The following is a 19,633-nucleotide window of genomic DNA, read 5'->3' on the forward strand; positions in this document are numbered from 1 at the left end:
CTAATTGGCAACTGGGTGGCGCTATAACAACAGAAAAATGCTTAAAAATGGCTAAAATGCGACCGATCGCTGTGGCTCCCCCTGTGGACCAATGTTTGTTGTTTTTTTCTAATTTTTGGTATGACTAAATCATGGTATGGTATGCTGTACATAATCATGGAAACTGTCAGTGTCTGTCATTGTTAGTAGCCACATTATAGGATTGTTGATTACGTCAGCTTTACCTTAAGAAACTTTGCTACTCTGCTCCGGTCTCTGTCCTTGGGTAACTGCACACTGCTCTCCCTTGTTGAAACTAAGGTTATTAAATCTATTTTTTTAGAGTTCCTAGTCTCTTATAAACGTAGGTGGCGCTGTCAGGCAACTATAACACCCTGTATCGCCTTCAGAAAATCAGAAAATACAAGCAGAGGGCAGAGTCTCTGTAAATACATGCCACACACAGAGAGCGGGACATAAGTGATGACTGACAGGGATTATTTTTGTATGACTCCATACATTGTTTTAGGAAAATCCTGCATCATAAAGGGATGATGGAAACTAGTTCATGTATGAAATGGGATGTTTGCATGCAGCTTTCGATTGTGTAAAGCTTTCGCAAGTTGTAGGCAAAAGTGAACATCAATCTTTGGACTAAAACAGAAACACACACAAAGTGAGCAGCTAAATATTGGTTACTTTGGATGGAGTGTTTTGATTTTACAACAATACAAAGACAGTGAACATATCGGGCAGAGTTGGATGGATGAACTGCTGGTGATACTCCACCAGCTGCCAGAATTTAACTCCAGTCCATTTTTATTCCTGAAGTCACACAATGAAGCCCCGAATGTCCGTAACACTGACTCAGCACATAAATGGCAATGTAAACTTTCAATTACAAGTACGAAAAAGAAAAACCACCAAGATTGCAGCGTTGTGGTTTCTCCTATGACAGCAGCAGCGATGGAAATAAACTTAAAGAAAACACGAGCTGGACGAGCTGGAGGTAGAATATCTGGACTCACACACACCGGGCTGGCTGGCTGAGGAGCTGATGTTGGCCACCAAGCACTTTATCCAAGTCACCATCTGATCCTGTTTCCCCCTCATTTTGCAAATGGGTGTCCCTTATCATGCCCAAGAACTGCTCTTGAACCAGAAAACACACAAATAAGAGCAGGAGGAGGGTGAGGCAGCAGGAGGCTGAACTTTTAGCTTCCCTGCTGAGATTTTTATAGAGCAGAAGGAGAGAAAAAATAGATTTTATGGGATGGATGAATAGATGTAGCAGATACACATCAGGAGTCACAGTCTGTTTCAAAATGTTTTTTCTTCTCTCTTGTGGCCATCACTCATTAAAAACCCTGACCACTTGGTGTTGTGTCAGCCAGTGTGGTCTAAATTTGCCAAACGAATGAAGCCTGCCCTCAGATATTCATAAAGACAAGAAAGAAAATTCTCTTTGAACTGGATGATGAAGGGAAAGCCTTTGCTCGGCCTCATCACTGTAATCTCAGGACCCTCCTCTTTATCTGTGTCCTCAGGCTGACCCCGATCTGCCCTCTCTGCAGCCTCTCTGTCTCTTTCAGGGCAAAATAAACCTCTGTGAGAAGCTAATAGCTAATGATGATGAGTTTCGATCATCCTGTCAGATTTAGCTGGTTGTGCCTCCGCCCTGTTCTTTTGGTACGCAGTATTAAAATGTGGTTTTATATATTTGTCTCATTTATATTGTGCATTCTTTGTGTGTCATTCCCTTAAGCTAAAAGCCCAGTTTTTTATTTATTTATTTAATTATTATTATTTATTTTTTTTAACTCAGTATTCTGTGTCGGCCAATACACAACTTAACATATCGGAATCGGTACTGGGAAGGAATGAATTGTATCAGAACATCTGTAGTTGCTCTGTAACTGCTGGATGTGTAAAAAAGCACAAGTCATTTTACCCACACTACAATGTTTTCTTAATGTATTTCATTCATAATCATGATCTTTTCCTAAAGTCATTTCTCAGCCACAGCAGTGTCACATCATACAACTGATTTTTCAGCAGTGATTTGTAACAGTCCTGGCAGGCATAGCGAACTGATGTCATCGTACTGATGAAAGTGTGATCAGAAAAAACACTCCTGTGTCTTGTTCTAGAGGGCATGAACAAAAGTAAGTTGTGTAAACTTAATTTATAGGAAGCTGTTGTTTTGTTTAGTGACATCATTGAAATTAGTTCATATGTTTAAATTCCCAGTGTGGATTTGGGCCACAGCCTCTGCCTGGTTGAAAACTGCAGCCCATACTTGGAGCTGGTGAGTCTGTTAGACTTTGTTTCATTGTTGCGTCAGTTGTGTAACGCACAGCAGTGACGGTTAGTCTGTGCTGTGTTGAGTTGCGTCCCCTCAACGGTTCCCATGCACCCTCCCATCAGCTGACCGGTTGCTGACCTGCGCAGCCAGTGGCACCAGAGTGAACTCTGGTTCATAACGTCGCCGCGTTCCCAGTGACTGAGTGTCCATCAGATAACGACCTTGGCAGAGCTACGGGGCCCTGCAGCAGACATAAATAGGCCAGGCTGTTTGTGCCCCATTAATTTTCTGCCACATAGCTTCACCCCATTCTCTGCCTGTCAATGAAGGCGGTCAGGTGGAGGCTGGAAATGCCTGGTGACCTTAGCAGTGACCTAAGTGATGACCTCAGCAGCGCCTCAGTTGTGACCTCAATGGTGACAGCACTGTCTGTTAATGAGGTCTAGATATGAAGAGGGATTGTTGTTGGTTTACTAAAAATACTGTGGTAGTACTTCTAGTACTGCTGTTACTGTGACTCTGCAGTACTGTTAACAACTACTTTTTCTGCTATATTGGACAAAGTCTTGTTCCTCTTCTAATTATCATTTTCAGTTTGACAGATTTTAATCCAGTTCACTTTAATGACCACACAACTGAGCTGGAGTAATTTAGTTTGGTTGCAGGATGTAAAGGCACAGTTAGATTATTGCAAAGACAAGACTCATATGGCCACAATCACATCGAATATCACATACACACACATACATGCTGACATAGAAAGAAACATGTTTACTGAGCTTTTTTGATAATGTCATCTGTGTTGAGATTCCAGGAGTGTATTGCAGATGTTGGTGTTTGAATGAGGCAGTCATGGATATAGTGTTGCTGTTCATCGGCGCCAGGTACCTGCAAATATGTTTATGTGTGTCATTGTAATTGAAGATGAGACTTATAATTGTTGTGTCGTCTGCATACATATAAGCCTAGAAGTTAACTTAACAATGCTTTGGAGGGATGTAAGATGGCTAGTGTATAGAGAGAAGAGCTGAGGAGAAGCTCCAGTGTTGAGGGTCAAGGAGCAAGATGAAGAGTTATTGACCCTCTCTTGCCAACGATCATGTCCAAGTTTTCCTTGTGGCGTAGGTGTTATAGGAATCCAGATGTGGCAGAGTGTATTGATGTACATGATTAAGTATGCCATTAACAGATCTACTAACTCTGTATGCGACCTGGTCAGGCTCCACAACCCAGTCGGCAGAAAAAGTGTTGGCATTGTGTGTTTCAGCAAACCACAAATATGTTCCTTTTGCGCGTTATTATGCAGTCGATGCATTGAAACTTTATGTTTCAACAATGCTGTGGTTAACGTGGTTAGGTTTATGTACAAAAAATTAAGGTTAGGCTATTATGAGATAATGTTTTGGCCTAAAATACCTGTTTTGAGGTACAGTCCAGGCTGGAAAACCAGTGACAAGTCGCAATAGAACACCCACGTTTGGTGCTGAAAAGCAACTAAAAACACGGTAATGACTCGCTAAATCACAACCTGTTTTGTTGTTTGTTGGTCTCAAACAGTGGTCTGCAGCTTGACAGGCATCTCGCCATCACTATTAACCATTCCTTCCTCCTATCGCCGACAAAGACAGCTCATATACTCGGTTACTTTAGAAGCCAGGATATCATTCATTTTTTTAAAATTTTACCATGATGTGTTGAATAACCCCATAGGAATGTTATCAGACAGGTTAATTTGGGTGAAACAAAGTGAACACATTCTTGTCCCTGTTGAAAGCAGTATACAACAACTCATAAAACAACAACTGTTTTTTGTTTTTCATCTTCTAATTTACTCTTTACATCAACTGTACAGCAGCTACATCTGATACACTCAATGAATGCATAAACAGGACAAATATATACAGACTCCTTAAAGCGGAGAAAGTGCTATCTCCTTCCACAAATCCATCCGTACGTAAGATTTCACAGCGCGTCTATTAGGCTTCAAGACCAAGACAGAAACAGTCCTAAAATTAGACCAATAATAACAATAATAATAATAATAATAACTTTACTCTCTATATGCTGCTCTAAACAGTGAAAGATGTCTATGTTCTAGCAGTGAAACTAAGTTTTTTGGACAGTCCTTTACATTACAGGTTAGTGTCTCTATTCACAATTACAGCAAATATTGTTACAGATAGAGTAAAAGTACAACAGAAATGATACATCTGCATTTTAAATACAGCTTATTCATAATGCTACTTCATTTGATACACACATAATAGCACTGTTAAGGATATATATTACATTCATGTTCAAAAAAACAGAACAGTTTGAATGTATTTTGACCTTGTTGTTTGGGCAGTTCCTGGTTGTAGGATTTATGTGTCAAAATCAAGTGCAAGTTCCATCAGTGAGAGTTTTTTTTTTTAAGCAGTGGAGATTATTGCTGAACATCATGACTAGGACATCCGGAGGTGAGTCCAGTCCCTCCTTTGTCCAACATGGGTCTGGAAATATTTTTGAAGATGTTTTCACTGCATTTCTGACCTTAATCAGGTTCTAATGAGAACTGTCATATTTACATTGATTGGATTTATCTGTTTGTGTCTCTACAGGTAACATTTCCATGGAGCTGGCAGGCAACCAGTGCCTTGCTCACAGGCAGTAAAGATGTACATTGAAACAAGTGAAGGATTGAAGAACAAAACAACACAGTCATTGGAGATGAGGTCCCAGCTTCTGTCCCTGTATTGGAAAAATTCTACCAGCTGCATTTCTGTGAGCTTTCCAAGGTGAATCATAAAGGTTTTGTGAATGTAAGTGAAGTGAAATACTCATGACTTGCTTATCCCGCACAGCGAATAGCAGTACATAGCCCTTGAATGTGCTTTGATGTAAAAGATTCTAAAGGCCCTGACACACAAAACCAACAGTCAACTGCCGGTCAATGTTGGGTCAGTAAGCATCTGTCGCCCCAGAGCATCGCCTCTTGTTGGCCCCCGTTGGCTTTATTTTGGCTAGTTCAGCATGCTGAATTAGCGTCAGCAATGGCAGAGCTCGTCAGTGAATAAAAATCACTCTGACTGGCAGTTCAGCTCAGCTCACAAAAAGAGAAACGGAAGTGAGGAAAGTAAACAAAGAGCTAAAGTCGAGAGGGAGTGAGACCAAAATGAACATGCTACATAAGATAAGATCCTTATTTTTTTCGTGATGGTTTGTGTTATTGTTCCCTGGCGCATGGTATATATGTTTTGTTTTTTCAACATTGGATTGCATTGTTAATGTACTAACTGGCTTACTAGCGTCAAGATGGTCTTCCTATTTCTGCTTTTGAATGATGATTACAGACTACCACCATCTGCTGGTGTGGAGAGTTACTTCCTCTCATGCATAACACACGTGCTGGTTAGCCATTGGCTGCAGTCTTTGTAATGTGTTTGTGTGCAACTTTTTGACCGAGACACAGTGACATCAGGCGATGCAGCAGGGGGCCTTCATCGACGCTAGTTCTCTGGTTGGTTGGTTGGTTTGGTGTGTCTGGGCCTTAACATGTACAACAGATAAAAGCAGCAAAACTGAGTTGTTTATCATCTGTAAAATGCTTTGTCTCAGTGTGTGTCCCAACAAAATGCTGCATGTTTGTCCTCGGACTTGGAGCTTCATCAGAGCAAAGAAACTGTAGCTAGGATGGCTTCATGGGAGACTTGTATTCGCAGTAGATGTGTTGTAGGTCTTAGAAATCTGAAATCTGTTTACTAGGCACTTACTGTATGCAGGTCAAACTGGGTTTCTCCAGCTGAACATGAGCTATTGAGCACAAAACATTACTTGTTTTTTATTATGTGTATGTGTTATAAGCTATAAATAGAAACATCTGCTGTTGTAAGTCAAGTGTTGGCAAGCCCAGATCTTCTGTTTGAACGAAAAGGCTTCACAGATTTTACTTTTGCGCTGCACCTTGGTACATTAAGAATGGATGTAAAGGATAGTAAAAGCTGGGAAATGATGAAGAACGCTGCAGATGAAAATATCAGATGGTTAAAAATGCACTTGTGCTACAGCAGAAAGTGGTTTCTTAGGTTTGGACCAAACCACCAAAGAGATGCTCCAAACCAGCGACGTAAACCCCCTCTTCATGTCTACTGAAATGAAAGGGGGCCTGAACTGCATCATCAGGCTCGGTGAGGTGCTTCTGCCTCCTTTCTTGAGCTTGAAGAGTTTTTCCAGGAGCACACTGAAGGTTAAATTGCCTCTTTAAGGGTGAGTTATTTGAAAAGTCTGTTAGTCTGTATTTGTATCTAAAGCGGGTGATTGTAAGTGAAATGCACATGCAGCCCGTTCACCGGATGCACTATCGGCACTGTCTGCATCTTGGGAAAGTTCTCTGTGGCCAGAGTCCATTTGCAAGTCCCGATCAGCTCCACAGCCAGAGTCTTTAGGATGATCTGTGCCAGTTCTTTCCCTACACAGCTCCGCACGCCACCGCCAAACGGCACGTAGCTAAACCGAGCCGACCGACTCTCCTCCCGTTCTGGGCCGAACCGGTCTGGGTCAAACAGCTCCGGGCTCTGGAAGACAGCTGCAGTTTCATGGGTGTCCCGGATGCTGTACATTACACTCCAGCCTTTGGGGATCTGGTAGCCCTGTGAAATGAGGATAGAACCAATCAATTAAATAAGGACAAAGAAGCTTTCAAACTTGCTCAAACTTTTACTCTTAAGGAACTCTCGAGAGCACAAAAACGATAAAATTACCAAAATGTGTGAAGATTTTTTCTTTTATAGGTGAAGTTTAGTAGAATATACTAACTTTAAGAGTTATATGTTGACAAACTTTTATTTTTGACCAAAGTTAAAAAGCTCCCTTTATCCCTTGGAAAACCTTTTCTCTCATTTGGTTTTCAACTTCATTCATTCATCCATCCATTATTCCAGATCTTTTTGTAACCTAATCCCAATTATTTCTGAACTGGGATTCCCTTGTCTAGGCTTTAGCAAGATGCACTTCAATGAACATGCATAATGACATTTTTAATACTGCAATTACTTCTCAGCTATAGGGGTTTAAACACGAAAGAGGTGGATAAATGGCATCATGTGCCCTACAATTGCATACTCAGATTTTGTTATAGGCTTCAATTGTCCTTTCGCAATAAATGCAGCAAATTGGGGGCACGCAAGGGCAGAGAAAGGGCATGTGAGGATGAGGGATGAGGCCATGATGGGGCAGTTTCTCAGCAAAGGCCATGTAGTTCTGTGTGTGAACGTTTTTGGTCATTAAAGCGCAGCCGGGGGTGTTGCATGACAAATGGACTAGAACTCAATTGGAAAAAGATTTTTTTTTCCTCATGCATGATGAATTAATTGAAGATTTTACCAATCTGTGAAGTTGACTAATATTTGCTGAAATAGACCAGCTTTTAACTCACTCACCATGACCAGTTCAATATTTCAACCTATAGAAGTATTAGTATTAGTATTAGTATTAGTATTAGTAGCGGGTGTAATTGGGTGACCGAATGTCTCAGAGCATCACAGACCCCTTGAAATTAGAATTCCAGCCATTCAATCTCTAACATTCGAATGTCCAGCTCATTTTGTGTATGCCCAATTGTGAGGGAGCCTGCCGGGGCTTTTTCGGCTTATGCACCCAGTTAGCAACTTTCATAGAAATGAATGGGGCGCCACCTTTAGCCCCTTTTACACAGCCTCTTCAAGGTGGGAATTTCACACCTTCTTGCCATTCTGTATAAAAGGTGCAATCATGGAATGGGAGGACAGGGTTGTCTGACCTTTGAGCCAGCATCTGAGGCAGTAACAGTGCCAAACAATGTCTGTATGATTATGGGCAGCACTGGTGTGACGTTTGGATGATGTATTATGTGTGCAACCCACTCTCCGGAGATTTTAAAAGTAGCTGTTAGCAGTTAGCAGCTAACTCAAAGAAGAAGAACAGCGACCGAAAATGTCTAAAAATTGGGAAAACGAGCTTCTTACCCTCCAAGCAGAGGACGAGATTGGCCACCATTCAACAGGAACGGTAAATGATTGTTATTGCTATGTTTTGGCATTGTTATTGTTTAGAAATCGCTGCCAAAGCATACATTATAGGTCACACTTGAGTCTGACGCTGTTGTGTTACATGTCACACCCATCACGTCTCTTTTGTTTTCGCAATGCTGGCATGCTGGAGCAGAATGATGCCACCGTTGTTTGGTCCTATGTAAACACCAAACAAATGAGCATCACCAGTTTAGATCTGCAGTTGTGAACATGGAGAATTCTCCTCCTACAGACTGAAACCTACCACAGTGTAAATGGTGAAGGACATTTTGGCTGGCTAATATTGTCATATCTCCACATTCTGCTGGCCGGACTTCCCTAACCCTAACCCTGTCAGGGGATTCAAATCATCTACATCTACTTCAATTGGTGCATTCCAACATTTCCCACAGTGCCTTTGACAGCTCCAAGAAAACCCACTCAAACTACATATGAAAGGTATATTCCTGACTGAGACTTAAACTTACGTCTAATTCAAATGTCTGCAGGGCTGTCCGGTAACCACCGGAGACTGGTGGCAGGAAGCGGAGCACCTCTTTAACCACACAGTTGACGTAGCGGAGCTGGCTCAGCTTGTCCAGGCTCAGATACGGCATATGAAACTGGGACTGTGGAAAACCATTACTGTGGTTCTGACAGCCTCCGTTCAGCAGGCAGGTTGTCTCTGTGTCTGCGGCATCCTCCTCCTTTTCCGTAGTGACACCAGATGGGCTGTGACTGCTGTTGGATTCATATCCAAGGCCCTCAGCCTCCAGCTCAATTCTGGCCCTCTCCACCACCGCTGGATGGCGAAGTAGCTGCAGAATTAGCGATGTGGAGGCGCTGGCTGTGGTGGAGTGAGCGGCGAAGATCAACTCTACTGCTGTTTCCTGCCAGAAGGGAGGTAGGTAGATGGAGGAATATAATTTAAAGGGACAGTTCACACCAAATCAACAATACCTGTTTTTTCCTCTTAACTGTAGTGCTATTCATTAATCTCGATTGTTTTGGTGTGAATTGCTGAGTGTTGGAGATAGCGGCTGTATATCTCTTATATAGTGGAACTAGATGGCACTCGGCTGTGATGAACAGAAAAATGTCATTCTGCAGAACATACTGGAAAATTCTGTGTGCTTGTACCATTGCAGTCAAAGAGTTCTCTCTGCCCGGTCTCCTTTGCATGCCACACAGGTCATGAAAACCACAAGCTAAAATTAGTCAGAATCCCCCACAAAGTCTTCTATTTCTGTATCTGAATGTGGTCTGATCCTGTCATAACTTTCAGAATCCTAGGCTGGCGCAGACTTTCCTGAATGTGCAACTTTAAGTCTGAGTCATGTTGTTTGCTTCACTCTGGTACCTTGAGCTCCTGGATGCTGAGCTGCTGGCCATGCTCCTTAGAGCTGGACAGTATGTAGTCAAAGGCATCGTGATATTCCTCCTCCACCTGCTGTCGCTCCAGCTTTTCCTCAATGATTTTCTCCATGTTGGCGTGCAAGATTTCTCTGGCTTTTATGCCCTGGATGGAGAACAACCCCCAATATTAGTGTATCATGAATTAATAAGCCAGTCCACTTGATTCAACGGCATGGTTTTCTGCTAACAGGGAAGGAAAGGTCATGATCCTCGACCTGTGACATAATGCTTTTCTTCAAACACTTTAAGAGCAACTTTTTCCTCCATCTGTGTTATTAATTACAAGCATTTTTTTTCTGTTTGCAGTAACCTTACTTGTGTGTATTGCATGCAGAAATTGAAGCTGCAGTTCTGGACGGGCCTGGCACATCAATAAAACAGATTATCTAAAGATGAAAAAGGCTTTTATGCGCTCTCACCTTGCGTAGCCCACTGAGTGGAGCGTCTATGGGGAGCGAGAAGAGGTTGTTCATCAGCTGCTCAAAGATCTGAGCCAGGTAAACTATCCGCTCCTCCTCCATCTGCAGACCCAGCAGGACCCTGACGGCGATACGGAACGTCAGGGACTTGGCAGCACTGTAGACGTCAATGGCGCCCAGCTCCAAGCACCACTTGGCGATTTCAGACTTGATGACGTCCTGCAGCCGGGGCAGGTAGGACTCCAGAGCCCCCCGGCTAAACACTTTAGCCAGGATCTTGAAAGGGTTAAGGAAACAAAGAGAGAGGTGTCATAAAAAGTTATAACCTCGTACACGACAGTCAACACCTTTCAGTAAATACTCTCTGAAGGGGAGGACAGGGTGGGGTAGGTTAGGACTGGATAGAGGTAAAGGAAGGATGTAGAAGATAGAGGAGATAAGAAGGCAGGATGTAGGGCATATGATAGGATATTAGAAAAGTACAGAAAGTAAGCACTGCAAAGGTTCGGATCAGATGGAAGAAATTACAGATTGTAGCAGACAAGACATGATACTGAACAGGAGATGGGATTGGATAATGATTAACTCAGTTTTCTCCGACATACTGCAGTCTCCGTCATTATTTAACTATACTTTAGATTTATATAAAGGCCAGTAGTTATACATATTCCAACTTTCTAACCTTTCTCTTCCTCTTGTGCAGGTCTCCGATGGAGTTCACCAGGGTGTTGGGTCCCAGGATGATGCGGGTGCTCTGGGGCCACTGGGTGCACACCAGGCTGTGCTCGCCCAGCAGGATCTTGCGGATGTTTTCTGCACCCGTTACCCGGATGACAGGCTTCCCAAGGAGGTGGGTCTTAAACACGTTGCCATGGCGCTCTCTGCGCGAGATGTGGAAGTTGGAACCCTAGTAGAAAGACGAAATGGGAATTTAAAGTTTGTCACATTTTAGGCAACAACTTAAGGACAAGCTGTCAAACTGCAAAGTACATTCTTTATTGGAAAAAGATCATAACTCATCCCAGCTGACGTTGGGCGAGAGGCGGGGTACGCCCTGGACAGGTCAGATTATCACAGGGCTGACACATAGAGACAGACAACACTCACATTTACACTTAGAGTCACCAATTAACCTGCATGTCTTTGGAGTACCGGAGAAAGCCCACGCTGACATGGGAGAACATGCAAACTCTGCACCCCACCCCGGGTTCGAAACAGAAACCCTCTTGCTGTGAGGCAGCAATTCTAACCACTGCTTCACCGTGCCGCCATTTCCAGATTTAACCTCACTATTCAAAAGTTAACCATCTGTTTTGGGTGCAGTTTGTTTACTGGTAAGCAGGATGTCTCAAAACCTAATTCATAGTTTCAGTGTTGAAAAGTTTCTCCATGAACTGAGACAGAAGGGACTGGATTTTACTTGTTTTAGGTGCAAACCCAAAGTTTTTCTATTTTCACATGAAATTCTACAAACTTAAATGACAATATAACATCTAGTATCTCATCACTGACACCGTTTATTGGCGTTGGTTATCGTGTATGTTTAGATGTTCGGGTCGGTAAATTAAAGCTAAGGTGACAAATCAGAGTCAGGAGGAAAAACACAAGAATCAACAGACATCACGTGTGCAGTAACGAGGCGCTGTGACTGAGCGGAGGGATAGTTTAAGGGGCAGAGAGATGAGGGGATGAGAGGGTGCATTCCTCACTGTAGAAGAGACAGACAGACAGAGGGAGGGAGAGAGAGAGAGAGAGGAGAAAGAAATGAACAGAAAACGTCTGTTTTTCCTCCACAAGACAGAATTACGCACCGAGCATCATGTCCGCACATGTCGCATTAACAACAGAACTCACCCTGCACAAGAATCTGGGGAGCTTTTCAAAGCTCCCCGCGCGCTTCCAGATACATCATCAATAATCTGATTATTAAAACATCCCGCAGCCCTCCGTGTTTACCTCCTGTAGAGTGTAAAGTTAAGGAATCATGGGATAGAAATCCACAAGTGACGATTATAAACAAAGAACTTCACACACAAACGCGCAGGAGGCTATAACCTATATTTTGGAACGCTTGTAAAAAATCGAAAAGTACAGCAGCCCAGACGTGTCAACTCTCACCTGGAACAGCCAGTGGAAAGTCTCTCCGACTAGCGGCCAGCCCATGGAGCCCTTCGGCAGCGGCAGGCTGCTCTCTTTGTCCCGGGTCAGGCTCCAGCGGAGGCTCCACAGCTGCCGGGTCAGCGCCAGCAGCAAGAGCGCGGACAGTACCGAGGTGAGCGCGGCGGCCAGGGCCGACAGCACCCCAAACTGGGCCAGGGGTAACATCTCCTGCGATCTGGTCCGCCTCCCAGCATCCACCTGTGTCTGTGCGTAAAGGCGCTTGTGTTCCGTTCAAACCTCTGTCCGGCGGCGGTGCGCAAAGCTTCTCCTCCGTCCAGTTTCTCCTCCTTCTGTTTCTTTTTCTTCTTTACCTCCGCAAACTCTGTCCAAATAAATAAATAGAAAATAAAGGTGTGTTAGCTCAGTCTGGGTGGGTTTACTCTCAGCTCAGCTCCAGCAGACAAACAGAAAGAGTGAGTCTACACTCTTTCTGAACTCATCTCTGGAGACAGCCAATGGCCGAGGGTTGGTAAAAACTGTCATTACAGTTAAATGGACGATAATAATAACAGTAATCACACGAGCTGGACCCCAGCTTCCTGATTCATACAAGAAATATGCAGGGATGATGCACGGGGTTGACATGTGCTCACTCCTGGAATGATTTTATTATAATGCACCAAATCATTAAAAAAGTCGTCATTATAAAGTGACGTATTTCTCTCTTGTAGCACTGAAATATTTAGAAATACACGTTAAAGAGTTTTCCTAATCTGACGCGCGTCTATAGGAAATGAAACAGTCATCAGACCGGATGGATGCGCCTGCACAGACTCATATGTGACTCTTGATGAGCTACATGAGAAACGTGCTTCTGTGCTGTGAGGAAACTCCCCTTCATGCCGCTGCTCCTTCAAAATGAGGAGTAGCTGTCAACTATTCCAAATAGTTTTACAGGTTTACATGCGCCGGCTTGTCTATTAGGTTATGCGTCTTTATAGGTACAGTTCAGGGGGCTCAGCCACCCCCCGGGCGGCCCAAAGTTTATGGAGCAATGGCAATAAATCAGGTTTTAAAAAAGCAGAAGAAGAAAGGCAGATTTGAATACAGTAGGCAGCAGTAGTGAAGCGGATTAACAGGCCTAAAGTAAACTAGAGGTGAGATGACTTGGAAACGAAAATGAAGTTGAACAAATGAGTCAGTCACGATAAAAAAGAGGAGCTTCTGTCTGTAAGGAAACTCAAACAGCAAACTTACCTCCAACCAGCTTCCCGTCAGCGCTGAGAAAAATCCGTGTGCGTTTTTGCAAAGTTTCTTTCTGTCTCGCCTTCTCTGCCCAAACCGGTGACTATTCCTCCACAGTGAGCGGGCTGCGGGGGGTTTTATAGAAAAGGCTGCACTGCATGATCCACCTTCAGCGGATGACGTTGGTCTGATTATGTTAAAGAGGCTCGTTCATTCACGGCGCGGAGCGGAGAGAGGAATTAAAAAAAAAGGAAAAAGTTTGGAGATCAGAGCAGAGACACAGCAGTGCGCTCTGAGAGAGGGAGACTGAGCGCACAGGAGAGAGTGTGTGTATGTGTGTGTGCGCGTGTGTGTGTGTTTGGTGGTGGTGGAGGGGGGATGGAGAGAGAGAGAGAGAGAGACAGAGAGAGAGAGAGAGACAGAGAGAGAGAGAGAGAGAGGATCAGATGGCAGCGGATGGAGGAAACTCACAGGTAGCCAATCAGTTGGGAGCCGTTCAGAGTTTGGCGCAGGTCTGAGAGCCAGCTCAGTGTTTCAGGTTAGAGCTCAGCTGCTGCTTCAGTCCTCCGCATCCCGACTGTCTGCAGCCGGCGTGACGAGCAAGAGAAGAAATAACGCATTAAAATACAGCTCGGGATACAATCTAGAATTTAAAACAGCAATCTTATTATTACTATTTCTTTTTTATTTTATTTTACCAAAAGAAATTAGACACAGATGATCATTATAATCTCTTTTGCAGTAGCTGTGGATTAATATAAGCAAAATTGTAATGAAATAAGTCAAATAGCAAATTAAATTGAAGAGGAAATGGCAGATGTATGAACTCTCTTATTTATTTCCGGTGAATTTTGACACAAGATGTTTTTGAAAATCATTCACGAGGCCCCCTGAACAACTGGATAAAATGTAAAAGGTAGAAAAAGGTACTAAGGAGGTCAGAAAGTAATTTTAGATGATTCTTTTTATATTTTATTGATTTTTCTTGAGACTGCAGAGAAGACAGGAAATTATATTTTAACCTGCAGAAGGCCCAGTTGAGATGGAGACTAGAAACTAACTTGTGCCGAGTGGTTTTAGATTTAATTTGATTTACTTAGATTACTTAGATTTACTTTGTGCGTAACTCTCAGTTTGTGCGTAATGGGTTTTATTATGTAATAGTTTTAATTTTTGGTGTAAAGAGAGGCTCCGACTTTAATTCTGTAAACCAATTATAAGAAAAAATACTGTTTTTAAATCTATTATTTTCGGTAGAAATTAACCCTGTTAGATTTGAGGTTATATTGATGCGTATTTTTCGGAAAATCGTGACATTGTTGTTGAGGTGTTCAGGATGATTCCTGTTTATTTGTCGTTTCACTTCACAAACAAAAGCACCAGTTAACACACACTGCTTGGTCTAATTTGTTGTGTCAGTTTTCGCGGTAATGAGAGCTGATATTTAACCATTACAGCTGGATTTGTAAAACTGGGGCCAATCAGCGCACCGCTGTTACCTGTGTGTTTTCTCAGCGAGCAACGTTTACACTGGAGCGGTGTTGATTGGAGTTCGTTGGCTGATTCTGGCTGTGGGAGGTGAATGAGCTCCGACCGGGCAGACTGATGGAAACACGGTCACACTGTCGGTTTTCACACCTTCAATTAAAAGGCTGGTTTCTGGGTGAATTTAAGCTGCAGTCTGCGGAGGAACACACCGATCCCGGAGCCTCATAAAATAATTTCTACCCGGTTCTCGCTTTTGTCACGTATGAAATTAAAATGCATCACAGTTATTCTGCAGTGGTGCAGCTGCAGATGTGATGGAGGTCCGACATGAGCTCACTGTGTGTCATTAAAGTTCGTTTATTTCAGATGCGGAAAAAGACCTCAAGACTAATTTCTCTGCTGAAATGAACCCATGTTGCGCACTGCTTTATAAAATACGCATTTTAACAATTTAAACTAATTCCAGATTGTGATAATAATGTAAGATAAACGCCTGTTCCGACATGTTTTTAGCTTCTATTCGCTTTTATTTATGTTGTTTTGTCAAAAAAAGAAAAGGTCTAATTTTTTCTTTTTTTCCTTTGTTTCTTCATGTTTGAACTTGATAATTAAAAAGTTCCATATTATATTCACAGAGCTGTAAATCTCCAGCTGACATTCAATAGCTGTGAGCTGTGGGAAATCCCCCAAATACACAAATCACACATCAAAATGAAAAATGATCTTTCGCATCAGCTGTCACACGTTTGAAGAGGGTTAATTCACAGAGATGGTCTGTCATAGAGACGGAAGGAAATTAGTTTTGAAACAGAATATCGCACAAGATGAATGCAAAAGGTGTTCATGTAACTTAATTATTAATATTATTATTATCATCATCATTATTATGGGCCGAAAATTCTCATGAATATTGAATTTTATTTTACTTTTTTTGTAATATGCTATTTAACAATTTAGTGTGTGATTGACTTTGCTCTCTAAAAATAATATTTTAGGGTTAATTCCCCTTATGTCAAATGCATTTACTGAGCCTATAGGGGCACATCTCACATGAGATTTAATGTAGACTTATTATCTTAAGTGATGCTTTGGACTGAAATGAACTCTGGCATGATGCAGATAAATGTTATTTTTAGAGCAGATTGTTATTTTGCACTGATGCTTTAATGCAGTTTAACTGCTCACTTACAACTGTGCATTGAATCTGACCTTTTCCTGCCTTATGGCTCAAAATAGGACTTAAAAAATACCTCTCCGTAACCTGAGAAACCGTCTGCAGTTTGAGTCAAACCTACAGAAGTGGTTTTAACTGGAGCCAAACATTTATCTAAGCTGCACATCTGAAAGGTTCCAGAGTGATAAAATGACAGGTGAGGATTTAAAGAAATAACTTTTATCTAATCACAGTGACACCATCATGTAGCCTCACTTCAGTTGTTGCTGATGTGACTTTTCCCTTAAATATTGTCAGGTTAGTAAGTTTTGTTTACCCTCCACTGCAACATCTGCAACACCTCATATTTCTCCCTGTCTCCTCCTCTCCTGGTGTTTTCAGCTTTTTTTGTCTCCCTCCTCCTCCCTCCTCGCCGCCCTCCTTCTCCTTCCCTTTGTGATCAAATTCAGTTCATACTTGGCAGAGCGTTCCTGCCTGTCAGCTCCCATCACAGACAGTCTGATCATTAATAACAGCAGCAGGGAGGTTTTCAGACAGGAAGAGCAGCAGCGTGACGTCAGCGCGCTCCTGCAGGTCACGTTGTTGAGGGAATCCCATGAGAGGATCATTCCAGTATGAAGCTGGAGGAGCTTCTGGTTTATTATAACCTGTCCTTTAAAGTTTAGTCCAGCAGTTGTTGTAGCATTGTACAAATCATGAAGCTGAGACATGTGAACACAGTGGCAGGGAGAAATCTGAGGAGGCGAGAAACACAAGCAGGCAGAAGATGAGACAGAGAAGAGTTGTGATATTCTGGTTAATAAATAAAATCTAACGTCTTTGTAAATCAACTGAAAACTTGCTGCAGATTTAAAACCTACCTCTTGTTGCAGAAACTTGTCACATTGGTTCCCAGAAAGCACTCACAAGCTACAGTGCTACAAAATCAGCTGCAACAAATAAAACATGAGTGTTGTCACAAAATGTTTTGATTTTTCATCACAGGTTGTAATTTTCTGTGAGTTAATTTTGACAGCAAGCCAAAATAAAGTTTGGAAATCAATTTAAAAACTGATGCCATCTTTTGGAAAACACTTTGCAGTAATTTAAAGTGTTCAGTTTTGGGCTAAAACATGGAAAACCACAAGTTTTGTCTTTCAAAATGTTTAAAAAATAAGTAATATTTCAATTATTAAAAATATCTTGTAGGATCTGAGCTGTAAGGAATCATTGTTACTCTGTGAAACACACCCTGGACACACACACACACACACACACACACTCATACACACACACACACATGCATGCAGAGGTGAATTTCCTGTCCTGTTGTCCCATCACACCATGCGGCTCTGCTTGCTCTGGACACTTAAAGGGCCATTCCGCTAATCCTAATCCTGAGCTTTTAAAAGCTTCTGTAATGGAGATCTTCCTCCTGCGGTGCCTCGGGCCGCTTTATTCTCCAGATCACATCTCTGGTTTCGACTTCAGACACTCTGGAGACGATAAAACAGATCTGATCAATTTCACTTCAGAACAGGAACATACGGGACAGAGGTGCCAACCCAGTCACCAGAAAAACACGTTAGCATTGTAAGTTTCTGCAAACCACGGATAACGTTACATTTGCACATTATTATGTAGCGGATATGTTGAAAATTTATGTTTTAACAGCACTGTGTTTAATGTGTGGCTAAGTTTAGGCACAAAAACCACTCGATTATGGTTAAAGATTATGTTGTGCCTTAAAATACCCAGTTTGGGGGCACAATCCGCTCTATGTGCCTAAAAGCCGCTGGAAAAACAGTAATGACTCACTAAGTCACAATCAGTTTTGTTGTTTGCTGGTTTCAAACAGAAGTCTGCAGCTCAGCTGGCATCTCAACTTGCTGTCACACCATCGCCTCCACTTCCTAATGACAAAGTCAGGTTATATACTACATCACTTTAGAAGCGTTGATATGTGTAAAATGTGCAAATGCAACATTCACGGTTTGCAGAAATGTACTTGTTCGTCTTGTGACTGGGCTTGAATTGATGCCCTCTCACTGAGCATCGATATGAAAGTTTATAGTACTGAGAGTAAAGATTGAGATGCAGATGGAAAATGTATCCTGATAAAACAACGGGAAGAAAACTGAATGATTGAAATGTAAAGATTTTCTCACCATAGATTTGGGAGTTTTAGAATAGTTTGGTGTGTGTGTGTGTGTGTGTGTGTGTGTGTGTGTGTGTGTAGGCCTGAGGGCTGATGACTTGATAAATTAATCCTGAGTCTAAAACAGAGCGCTCACTGATCCTCCATCTTGGCTCAGATGTTCAGTTTAATGTTTTCATCACACTTGAAGCATTTAGATCATCTCAACCTGTTTTGTGCAGGGGCCCCTTTTGCAAAATGACAGGAGGCCCTGGGGCCAGCTCATGAACCAACATTAAAAATGAATATATAAATTATTAGCCTGGATCTCCTGCCACTTTTTTTTTTTTTAACATGTAGCTCTGTTTTGATACTTATAATGCACAAAGTATTTCCAGTGTGAATCAATTTAGTTTCATATTGAATGAGAAAATGACTGGCAAGCCAACTGGCACCCTATCACAGGCCCAACCCAGTCACCAGAAACAAATGTGTTTCATGTTTGCTTATGTTTGCACGCTATAATGTCATGGATAATTAAGAACTCCAACTCCATGAACTCCAACCGCCCATGTTAGAAAACAGATCAACTCAGACATAACGGTCCTGCAAGAAGAAGTTGGCTTCTCATGAGTTGTTTTATTCGTTGTAGATTCAATTCACGAGAAGTACAAAACATGCCTTATTGTACAATCCAAACCTGCCATTTCTGTGGAAGTTAGCTCAGAGGTTCATGTCATTTCCTGTAGCAAAGGGGGATTTTGAAAATGGTAACACGCAGACAGCAGAATGGGGAGAGAATGCTGGCCTAAATAGTCGGCCAAAGGCAGGTTTATAGCTGCAGTCTACATCCGGTTAGTCAGTTTAGGGTCTGTACAGGAAGAAGCTGGAGCACTGATGACACACGGGGGTCGGATTTGACCAGTTATTAGCCATGGATGGAACACACCTGAGAGACACCAGGAAAGCAACAGTGGAGAAGTTGTGTTGTGCTACACTGAGATGATCCATGGATACATTGGAACTTTACATTCCAACAATGAGGTTAAGGTGTAATTAGACCTAGGTACAAAAACTTCTTGGTCCTGATCAGATCAGTTATGATTTGGGGGGCACACACACAGTGAGGATTCACTACAAAATACACAAGTTTAACGGCTATAAAGCCACTAAAAACGCATCATTGACTCTCAAACATTGGTCTGCAGCTTGGCAGGAGTCTGACCAGTGGTTCCCAACTGGTGAGTTGCAGTCCAAAAGTAGGTCACAGATCCATTCTGAATGGTTTATTTTGAAGTAAAGTGAATTTCCATTTGCAAGTATGACACTGAATATATTAAGCTGTGTGGTCCTTGAACAAATGAA

General features: G+C 42.3%; 1 protein-coding gene across 1 annotated transcript; it reads right to left on the bottom strand.

Moving 5' to 3' along the window:
- Positions 1 to 4,016: 4,016 nt before the first annotated feature.
- LOC126407105 (cytochrome P450 26C1) lies at positions 4,017 to 13,803 on the bottom strand. The gene is made up of 7 exons (XM_050071790.1): positions 13,503 to 13,803; positions 12,264 to 12,627; positions 10,828 to 11,052; positions 10,146 to 10,421; positions 9,671 to 9,829; positions 8,799 to 9,200; positions 4,017 to 6,912 (listed from the first exon to the last, which is right to left on the bottom strand). The coding sequence occupies exons 2-7, from the start codon at positions 12,468 to 12,470 to the stop codon at positions 6,568 to 6,570; spliced, it is 1,614 nt and encodes a 537-aa protein (XP_049927747.1). The 5' UTR covers positions 12,471 to 12,627; positions 13,503 to 13,803; the 3' UTR covers positions 4,017 to 6,567.
- Between the last annotated feature and the right edge of the window lie 5,830 nt (positions 13,804 to 19,633).

The sequence above is a fragment of the Epinephelus moara genome, chromosome 19 (genome assembly GCF_006386435.1).
Source record: "Epinephelus moara isolate mb chromosome 19, YSFRI_EMoa_1.0, whole genome shotgun sequence".
NCBI lineage: Eukaryota > Metazoa > Chordata > Actinopteri > Perciformes > Serranidae > Epinephelus > Epinephelus moara.